The 11444-nt window shown below is 36.7% G+C and overlaps 1 protein-coding gene across 1 annotated transcript; it reads left to right on the top strand.

Annotated features, from left to right (window-relative positions):
* The first annotated feature begins 3804 nt into the window (after positions 1-3804).
* On the top strand, positions 3805-7133 carry FABP9 (fatty acid binding protein 9). Its single transcript, XM_023227763.2, has 4 exons — positions 3805-3927; positions 6052-6224; positions 6695-6796; positions 6952-7133. The coding sequence occupies exons 1-4, from the start codon at positions 3852-3854 to the stop codon at positions 7000-7002; spliced, it is 402 nt and encodes a 133-aa protein (XP_023083531.2). The 5' UTR covers positions 3805-3851; the 3' UTR covers positions 7003-7133.
* The last annotated feature ends 4311 nt before the right edge of the window (positions 7134-11444 follow it).

Raw genomic sequence — 11444 nt, 5'->3', positions numbered from 1 at the left:
ATATTTATGTTAAGCAAATTGTCTCTTGAAATTATAACATCAGTTGCTCTAGTGTAGAAAATACTAGCAAATAGAGGACTGGTTCAATGGTAAATATCACATTCAGACTATTTATTAACCAAAGTTAATTTCAAAATACTTGTTTTCTTTATTGGATATTATAATATCATCTTAAAAAGAAAAATTTTAAATACTGAATTACTTTTCAGATTCCTAGTTTAATGTACACTTTGAAAAGTTATTATATTACTGCATCTATAAAAATTGAAATTGAATGACGAACACGGTAAGGAATGTGATACTTAGAGGTGTCACTGCATGTGGAAATAAAAATCTTGAGATGCTTTATCAAATCCAGCTAAAGTACTGTATGTGCAGCAATAAATTATCAGACATATTTCTGAATACTTGTGTAGCTTCCAGTATATGTTTAACTTTACCAGTATCCATCATCAGTGGCAACCGTAGCATCTCAAAATTAAAAATTATTAAAAACTACTTGTTATCTTAAAAGGTCACAAGAAAGTCAATATAGAAAATGAGATGTTGAAGGATCATAGAAAAATGACATTTTGGAGAAATAAGTCTTGAAACTGTCATAAAAACAAGACATGTAACTATTCTATAACAAATTACAGTATTCTAGTTCCTTTACTAGGATTAACATTAGAAACAATCTAATTTTAATTTTTTTTCTACTTGAGGAAATCGTGCTCTCTTTTCTTTTTATGATCAAACCAAAGTGCCAAAGGCTAGCGGTGGTAGCAACAGAAATAGCAAAGAACGTTCTTAGTTGAGAAGGGAGACTTGTGCTATGTAACTGAGAAAGATGAAGAGAGTCTGAGCATCCCTCCACCATCTAATAATGGCCAGAATAAAACGCCTGTCACAGGACCGGGTCAGGAGAGGATAATGTACTAAAACCCTGTGTTCAGTCACTGTTAGAGAGATAAAGAACACTAATGAGAATTGCCAGTTAAAAAAATACTATTTATTTCTTTGGTCACTCATCCATAAAACATTTATTGAACACTTATGATATGCCAGATAGTGTCTTAAGGATACAGAAGTGAGTGGAAAATATTTTCTTTTTTTGATATACTCATAGAATAGCTCAGGAGACAGCTGGGAAATAGCAATTTACCGTACTATGAAATAAGCTGTCTAATATACTTCTGTTAAACATTTATTTCTGTCTTCACACCATTGGGATTATCTAGCTCTGAACCAGTCTCTCAGAGAAAGAGATGTTTGAGTTGGATGGGAAGATGGGTATATGCTGTCATGAGGCCAGCTCTATGTGATTCATGCAACTGGTTGTTGTGAAGGTCCAAATTCATCATTTGGTGAAGCTATTTACAAAGGCATAGTAATTATGAAGACTTGTTCTGCAAGTAACAAGAGCTCAGAGACAAAATTCTTTATAAGAATGGAATTTATTAACTAACATAATATGAATTTTTGAAATAAAGTGACCTTCGGTTCCTTCCACGTTTCTGCTCTGCTATCCTCAGTTCTGGCTCCATTTTTGAGGAGGTAACACATGGATGCAGCAGTTGTAAATATCACGTGCGATAGAAAAATGTGTAGAGGCAAAAGAGAGACTGTCTCTCCCTTTGGTTCTCTCCTGGGGTGGGGAATTTTACAGAAGCCAGAATTTTTATTTTATTTTATTTTAAGTTCTGGGATGCATGTGCAGAATGTACAGGTTTGTTATATAGGTAAATGTGTGCCATGGTGGTTTGCTGCACCTATCAACCCATCACCTAAGTATTAAGCCCCACATGCATTAGCTGTTTATCCTGATGCTCTCCTTTCCCCTATAGCCCTGGCCTCAACAGGCTCCAGTGTGTATTGTTCTCCTTGTGTCCATGTGTTCTCATTGTTCAGCTCCTGCTTATAAGTGAGAACATGAGGTGTTTGGTTTTCTCTTCCTGTGTTAATTTGCTGAGGATAATTGAAACTAGAAATCTGATGTTAGCTTTTGTCTCATGGGCCAACTGAGTTCTAAATTGGACTACAGGAAAATAATTCTATGACAGGAGAATCAAAACAACAAGGAAGGTTATGCTGACGGGAGACCTTTGCTACACGACCCAGCTGGCCAACAGGCATAGCAAGGTATGCTTGCTATCTTTAAAGCAGAGAGTGAATACACATCTAGAACCAGTTAAGCAAATGTTTAACAACTTGCTGTATATTTGAACATCAGCTCTAAATGCACTTTCAACTGCTGAGGCACTTATTTTCAGCTTGGGTCTTAGTTTCCTGAAATTAACTCCAGGATTTTCACTTACCCTGTTTTGCACTATAGATAATTTAATAATTGTTCCATCTATAAAGATATCACATTATATGTTTTCATCAAAAGTAATTCTTTATTCCACTTAAGTTACTGCTTTACAGTACCAAAATATCAACCTCTTGTTTATTTTGTTCACAAAGACATGGTTTGAATAAATATTTTCCGAACTAAATAAATACTTCATAAAAGCAGGTAAAAATATAACTATTGTTCTTCTGGTCCCTGACACTAACTTTCCAACATCTTCTAAACTTAACTGGAGTTCAAAACTGTAATGTAAATCCACAGCTACTGAATCTAATCCTTCTTACTAAACTCAGCACCTGCAAAGTCCACTTCCATTATTGGAGTTACAGAAGATGGTTTCAGAAGTAATTGCACTGAGATTTAAATGATTTGTTGCCTTTGTCTTTCTTTTAGAATGCAGATTCCAAACATCTTTTTCTACATGAAACTTCCCAAACTTTTTTCTTATAATTTAAAATAGGCCGGGCGCGGTGGCTCAAGCCTGTAATCCCAGTACTTTGGGAGGCCGAGACGGGCAGATCACGAGGTTAGGAGATTGAGACCATCCTGGCTAACACGGTGAAACCCCGTCTCTACCAAAAAAAAATACAAAAAACTAGCCGGGCGACGTGGCGGGCGCCTGTAGTCCCAGCTACTCGGGAGGCTGAGACAGGAGAATGGCGTAAACCCAGGAGGCGGAGCTTGCAGTGAGCTGAGATCCGGCCACTGCACTCCAGCCCGGGCGCAGAGCGAGACTCCGTCTCACAAAAAAAAAAAAAAAAAAAAAAATTAAAATATCTTTTAATGTAGAGTTTACTTTGTAAGCCTGAAAGACAAATTTTCTAGGCATTAGCTCTGCTTCTTTTTTGGAGCTTAAATCACACACCATTATTCAATGATAATTGTCACCTTTTTTTTCCTGTCCTCAATTACCTTTGATTAACAACAATGATAATATATTAATAATACCCTCCACTTCCCTCCAAGCAATTGTAGGTATTTCAGTTACACTAACTAATATCAACCCATCAACCCTGTAAGGAAGGGAAGATATTATTTTAATGAAGAGGATGTTTGAGCACTGTGACTTACCCAAACAAAAAACAGCTGAGGTGGATCAAGAAAGGATTTCTTGTCCTAGGTGGGAAAACATCTCAGCCAGGTGTTTATCAATCTGTTAGGCTATTCCTTCAGGGTTGACTCAGCATTCATTGTTCAAAAAGCTGATGTCTATTGAAAATTGTCACCGTTCCACAAGTAATATTTATCAGGTGACTCGGGTGTAAATCGTTTTGCTAGAAGCTAAAATCATTGACCAGAATTTAATTTTACATGCTAATTTTCTATCTCTTAATTTGGAGGTAAATAAAATGAGTCAAATACTGGTACTCAGAATCTTTAGTCTTGCTGCTATTGCCCATTGGCCATTTCAGAAGAGTCATGTGATGAAGATGCTCTTTAAACTAAGCTACTGGCAGCACCTTAAAGCCTGTCTTTTTTTGGTTTGCAGTTACAAGTGGCTTTTCTCAGCAAGTGTTCCATGATGGTCGACCCCTTCTTGGGATCCTGGAAGCTGGTCTCCAGTGAAAACTTTGAGGATTACATGAAAGAACTGGGTGAGAAATACCATTACAAATTCGGAAATTGGCAAAGCATTTTGTGATGTGGTTGGGTTTGTACTTTACCATGAATTTTCCTACAATTATCTTTCTTTTGTGATCCTAGGGTATATTCCTGTAGACTAACATAATTTCTGCATCTACTTTTGCTTTTTTAAATTACTAGTAATAATTGTCTCTTTTTGGGAGACTAGGCCCACAGACACCTCTGTCCCGTCATAATCCATATATTTAAGCCCATTTATCCTTTTTGAAAATACTTCATCCTAACTTCTAGATAGAATTTCATTTTAGCTTGGTCATTTCATTTAATAACATTTTTCCCAGTTTCAAATTTATAGATAGTAATCACTACCTAAAATTAAATCGATCAATTAAATTTGTTTCAAGGTTTGCTTTAAGTTATAGCTTTAAAACAGCAGTATCAACAAAAAAAATTTCTAGCTGGTTAATTTTTAGAGTTCTCATACATGTGAGAGATATTTTACAAACATGATTTTGAAGAATTACAAATCTGAAGAAACAGAACATTTTTACTCATTGAATGTCACACCCTGATATTCCTCAGAATTATAAACTCTACCTGTCCTTTAATCTCTAACTCAAGTCATACAGTTACACATTAATTATAATGACTTGGGTGTATAATAACTAAGCTGTTCTTTACTAATAGAAGAACAGCAATTATTTAATATTTTTCACATTTAATTAAGAGAAACCTCCTTTGCAATAGTAAACTGTATACAAAGCCAAGGACTTTCTTATCTTTACTTTTTTTTAACTTACTTAAAATGCTCAATGGATGCTTACAATGTTCACTCATTCTAGACAATGAAATAACAATGCCTTATCCCCATAATAAGTCAATGTGCTTATAAATGTAATATTTGCTCCTCTGATGTAGTCAATATTAACTTTCTCACAGGGTCATAAGAAACAAGTTTTTCTATCTCTTCACAGATTTATAGACTCACTTGTTTTGAATTAAAATTGGGGGGGTATATAAAAAACTTGGGCCTTATGGCCAGAATAGCACTTATATTGACTGGGAGCTGGGTTTAGGCATAATAGAAGCAGGAATAACAGCTGAGCACTTTCTATATGCCAGTACCACGCTAAGCTCTTTCATTTAACCTTTTAAAACATCTGCTGGCTGGGTACAGTGGCTCATGCCTGTAATCCCAGCACTTTGGGAGGCCAAGGCAGGTGGATCACCTGAGGTCAGGAGTTCGAGATCAGGCTGGCCAACATGGTGAAACCCCATCTCTACTAAAACTACAAAAATTAGCTGGGCGTGGTGGCATGTGCCTGTGATCCCAGCTACTCGGGGGACTGAGGCAGGAGAATCGTTTGAACCTGGAAGGCAGAGGTTGCAGTGAGCCGAGATCGTGCCACTACACTCCAGCCTAGGCAACAGAGCGAGACTTTGTCTCAAAACAAAAAACAAACCAACAACAACAACAACAACAACAAAAACCCTTGCAAGGTTAAGTATACAGTTATCCACACTTTACTACTGAGAAAACTGAAGGTTAGGAGAGGTAAATAATGTGCCCAAGCTAGCAAGTGGCTAAGTTAGAACCTGGGTTTTAACCATCTCACTCTTCTTTGTGATGCAAATGTCTAACACTGCTTCTCTGCAGCGAGATGTGTCATATCAGTTCCAGAATCTAAATGTGAAATGGAGCTTGATATCAGGACAGAGAGGGAGTCAGCTCTTCTGCCCACCAACTGCAGGAGTCAAGTTTGACAATGGGAAATTCCCAACCAGAACAACAGGGCCAGGCTCTAAGTCAAACTCCTCCCGCACCCACATGGTTGTTGTAACACTCCACAAGGTGAAGTGCAAGCATTTGATCTCTTGAAAGGCACCACACAAATTTACATTTTAGAGGAAGTGTAATAGTCTCAGAGAGTGAATTTAGCTTTTCAAAATGTCACATATACACCTTATGACTGGGAGGATCTAGCTCAACCCAGATATCACACAGAACATGAAATAAGTTACTGTACATTATCCAAAATTTCAAAATAGGTAAAGTAAGCATTCTTTGAAAATTGACTTCCAAAGTGATTGTTAACAATGTCTTCATAAGGTCCAAGGTTATCTCTGTCTTACAGGAGTGAATTTTGCAGTCCGGAGCATGGCAGGGTTAGTGAAGCCGACAGTAACTATTAGTGTTGATGGGAAAACGATGACCATAAGAATGGAAAGTTATTTCCAGAACACTAAGATCTCCTTCAAGCTGGGGGAAGAATTTGATGAAACCACAACAGACAACCGGAAAGTAAAGGTCAGAACTAATTCTTCCTGGTGTTCAACAATCAGGAAAAAGCTAGAAGGTGGTTAGGCATGGTTTACTCTGTAACTTGATTTATCACCAAGTCCATCTGGGCTTGTTCTGTTGATATTCTCACATTTCTAAAGTTAATCCTTTTGCTAATTATTTTGATGGTTAACAACAGGGTTTAAAAAATTCAAATTGTTTTCGCTTCATTTTTTCTTATCTCTTTGTCATTCTATGAAAGAGCACATAGAAAAAAACAAACACAAATAGCTAATGCATTGTTTGCCTAAGAAAGAGCACTAATTGAATAATCTCTTGAGACTTCTTCTAGTTGGATAGTACTAAATCATGACAACCAAAGTGAGGATTTTAAGGAAAGAATTTCAGAATTGAAATTAAAAAGTAGATATCTGGTCTCATGTAGGTTAGAATGTAGTGAGTTGCTACTTCTAACTGATTTCTTTATGCATTTATAGAGCACCATAACATTAGAGAATGGCTCAATGATTCATGTCCAAAAATGGCTTGGCAAAGAGACAATAATCAAAAGAAAAATTGTGGGTGAAAAAATGGTAGTGGTAAGTTTTCTTTAAATTGTTCTGATTTGATACATGCCTTTCAAGTTACTCAATTGTTTTTGCATCCTAAATTAAGGGTTTGGTCTGAGGAGAAAGGGGCAGGGCGAGTTTAGCCTGTTATCTACCAACTCTAATAGATTCCTCTTTGCTTTTAGGAATGTAAAATTAATAATATTGTCAGCACCAGAATCTATGAAAAGGTGTGAAGAAAGGTCCACAGCAATGAAAACTTGTTCACTGACAAGGAACTGGTACTTGAGGAAGATATGCCTCAGGGCTAGTGACTTTTTAAAAAATGTCTCAATATAAATTTGCTCAATAAAGACATCAAATTAAGCGGAGTTTTGAAGCTATTTGATAATGAGGATTAGGAACAGACCAATGAATTGATGAGGCAAGAAGCAACTTGCCTGTGGTGTGATTGTAACAGCACCAAAGTCCCCTCTGTCCTCTGCCCACCTGACTTCCATAGTCCTTGAGCTCTCACTGAAGGACCCACTCCGTTTAGGTTAAGGCATTCTACCAAAGCCATGTGGAAATTCAGGTGACCTCCTAGGTAGCACAGATTCTAAAAACCAACATTGCTGACTTTTTATTTTTTCGGAAGTCTATCCCACTTAAAGCAGATACACAGATTAAATGATGGTGATATAGACAGATAGATAGCATTAAATAGAGACTGGATGTCATACACTATGGATAAGTTGCTATAAAAGACCATTTAAAACCGTCATCTCGTTTCTCCATAAATCCATTTAAAATAATCAGGCTGGTGCATCTGTCACAACTGTTTACAACCTGGCCTTTGCAGAATGACATTTTATTACATGCCAGTCCTGAATTTCTAAATGCCTAGTAAGAATATAATTGTTAGAGCTGCACAGAGTCCCTTAATAGTTTCACCAAAGGCTATTGGTAGAAATTCATGTTCTCATGGCTCAGGGTAAAACAGCCTAATGGAGGTAAAATTAAAGGACAAAGCCTAAAATGCTGTGTGTACCTATAGCAGTGGAAAAAGGAGAAAGAAAAAGGAGGAATTTTGTAAATAATCATTTTTTGCCTTAAATTTAAACATAGATAATATTTGGTCAAATGTAAGTCCTTACAGTCATGCCTATTCACTGGAGTAGAATGATCATGTAATTTGTCATCCAAATTGGATGAGAAATTAAAATTGAAAAGGGGCACTATTAACAATTACACCTGGAGAGTAGGCACAACCTGGGGCTACTGGAGGCAAACTGGGGGTTACTGGCACCTTAGTAAGGGTGAAACTGAAGGGTAATGAACAAAAGGACTACAACACGGGGTTGAGACATGAACTGAATCCCTGGCCAAGGAAAGAAACTAGGGTTGTCACATTAAACGCTGAAGACCTTTGAGATTTCAACTGTGGCTGGAAGTGGTGGGCTTGGTGCTGGCTATGCAGCTGCTGGATGTGGACAATGATGGTCATCCCAGCATGCCATGTCCTCCTCCTTCCTCATGACTTGAGTATGCACAAAATGTAAACATGCCTATGTTCCAGAAGTCAAGATGGTGTTCAGCCCCTGAAGTGATGTCTTGCACAAAGGGGAACATGGACCAATTCCTCCTTAATCAGCCTCTGCAAGGGAGCTGGAAATGACAGCTGCTTTAGTGACGTCTCAGAGCAGGGTCAGAGAGTTTTCCACAACTGTTAGGAAGAAGAAATTATGCTAAAAAGCACTAAGCACTTACTCACTTAAATCTTTGACTTCACACAGGCGTGATTAAGAAAATAATAATGCTGTTCCTAATTTTCAAGGTATTTCTCTTTTTATGTATGTCACAGCTCAAAGCACAATGAGCCTGAATGAGAAACAAAACCCCTATGTTGAGTATTTTAGGAGGTGGAGTCAAAGATACTGCTCCTGAGGAAATCATTCATTCATTCATTCAACAAGTTCTTCTTGGTGATCACTGTGCATCTGATGCTGTCTCAGGGACTAGAAAGCATCAGACTTAGGTATGGTGTTCACAACTTCCCTTTTATATATGATGTAGCAGAGTCATCTTGAAACATGAATCCTTTTAATTTCAGTCAAATGCTGTGAAAATTTTCTTTTAAAAGTACATTAAAAGGTATGCTTAGAATCATTGATCTTTATTAAGAACTCACATAATCAGTCTCTTGGTACATCTGACCTGCCTTCAAAAATTACCATCTATCTCTAAGTAAATAATAACATGATATTTGTTATCTTGTATTAGATTTATTATGGAAGAAAGATAATAGAGGGACTTTTCATTATAGTGAGTTAATCAATGTAAAGTCATTATTTGTTTACTTTCTAAGCAGGTTTAAAATAAAACAAGTGAGAGAAGTTTTTATTCTCTCACATAAAAATATTCAGAATAAAATATAAATAATAAATATTCAGAATATTTTTATAATATAATTTATAAATATATTTTATTCTGAATATTTATATTATTGTACATCAAATCCATACTGGTTTGTAGGAAAGTATTAATTATTTAAAGATCAATCATGCTAATGCCATCATTAATATATGAGTCAAGAATTGCTCACCATATTTTCCTTGCTACTTAACACTATTAATAAGTTACTGAACAATAATTATTAAAATTAATTAAAAGAAATTAATTATTATGCTAATATGCAATATTATATATTATATTAATTATATTATATATTAACATAAACATTTATATTGTTAATTATGTATTATATTATGTTACATATTATTAATATAATATAATAAATCATTAATATAACTCATTATTAAAATTAAAATAATTTGTTTTAAGCACTTTTAGTAATATTTAATTTTTATATTTTTTGTGCAAAAATGCAATAAACATAATGGATATACTTTTCTTCACTGGCTATAAAAAGACAATGGACTATCCCAAAGATAGTAACCAAAAGTAGATGAAACATTAGGATGAAGTATCAGGACATAGTCTAGTTCCAAAACATACACTCTTATGATTTCTATCCTGAATATTTAGGCCAAAAATTTATCTATTCATTTTGGAGTCTGGTATCCAGGCCCTTGTGTGCCTTTTTCCAGGAAGGTGGGGAGCCACCATCTAATTACCAGCCCCACTGATAGAACAGAACTCACCTGTTGACCCAAAGATGCATGCAGTGAATGGAATGGGGTTGGAGGACCAGTCAGACCAGGACTGGAATACCGCTTCTGCCATTGGCAGCTACATGAGCATGCATGAGCTGCTTAATCACTTAAATTTTCTCCTTTGCAAAATGGAGACTTATCTACTTCTCAGGGTTATGAGGGTAAATGAAGCCTTATAATAAGGACTGACATAGAAAATTCCTCAGGTCTTCTCATTTTTTCTAGATCCCCTTCTGAGGTTATAAGGAAATTAGAATGCAAAGAATAGGAACAATGTAATTGTTGAATATGTGCACTAAAACAGTGAGCAGAAAAAGAGATCAAGAGGGTCTCAGCAGAGGTAAGCTTAGAGCAACTAATTGAGAAAAATGAGCAGGGAATATGGATTCTAGTTTACTTTGTAAAACAGAGTTCGAATATGAGTAGATGCTTAGTAAAAATAATATCTTGGCTGGGCGCGGTGGCTCAAGCCTGTAATCCCAGCACTTTGGGAGGCCGAGACGGGCGGATCACGAGGTCAGGAGATCAAGACCATCCTGGCTAACACGGTGAAACCCCGTCTCTACTAAAAAATATAAAAAACTAGCCGGGCAAGGTGGCGGGCGCCTGTAGTCCCAGCTACTCGGGAGGCTGAGGCAGGAGAATGGCATAAACCCGGGAGGCGGAGCTTGCAGTGAGCTGAGATCCAGCCACTGCACTCCAGCCTGGGCCACAGAGAGAGACTCCGTCTCAAAAAAAAATAATAAAAAAAATAAAAATAATATCTTTCAGTACATAAGTTACAAAGCAATTTCCCAAAAGTTATCTTTCTTGATCCTCAAGAAAGATTTTTTTTATTTTTATTTTACAGATAAAAAAACTTCAGCCCAAATGAAATCCATGTATTAGAGTAAGCGATAAAGCTAAATGAGAACTTACTCCAAATTCACTATCACATTCTATCTTCCTAAATTAAGAAATAATGTCAGAACATGATGTACCACAATTTGAAAGCCACTGTGACAGAGACAGTTAATTACCCAGTAGAAATCTGGGGTTACGCTTCCATATTATAGCATTGTTGTTAGAAAGAGTCTGCCAGCCGGGCACTGCATTGCCCAGTCCCTCCCCTGTCTCCCTGGGGGCTTAGGACAATTTTGCATTAGAAACTGAGTAGAAGTGATATGGCCACTTCTGAGTCAAGGGCATCTGTGCCTGCCTGCTTGGAGGAGAGGTCTCTGAATACCTGAGGTCATGGTGTAGGCACAGGATGAATGGATCCAAGGCCTCTGAGTCACCCCATGGGGAAAAGCTCCCCATAGACCAGGAGCACTTATACTGGACTGGACATCAAGCAAGAAATAAACTTCCAGGATAAGCCACTGAAATCCTGGAGTGTATTACAGCAGCTAATATTGCTCTGAATAAGTGTGAAATTTAAGAGATTTCATTTTTACAGTTTATCTCCAGTCATGAACATGTTATAAGCTGGAATTTAACTAAAAAAAAAAAAAAACTAGTTTTCAGCTATTTGAAGAAATAAG

The sequence above is a fragment of the Piliocolobus tephrosceles genome, chromosome 7 (assembly GCF_002776525.5).
Source record: "Piliocolobus tephrosceles isolate RC106 chromosome 7, ASM277652v3, whole genome shotgun sequence".
Lineage (NCBI taxonomy): Eukaryota > Metazoa > Chordata > Mammalia > Primates > Cercopithecidae > Piliocolobus > Piliocolobus tephrosceles.
The sequence above is the reverse complement of the archived record's forward strand: the minus strand, read 5'-3'. Positions and strand labels throughout refer to the sequence as shown.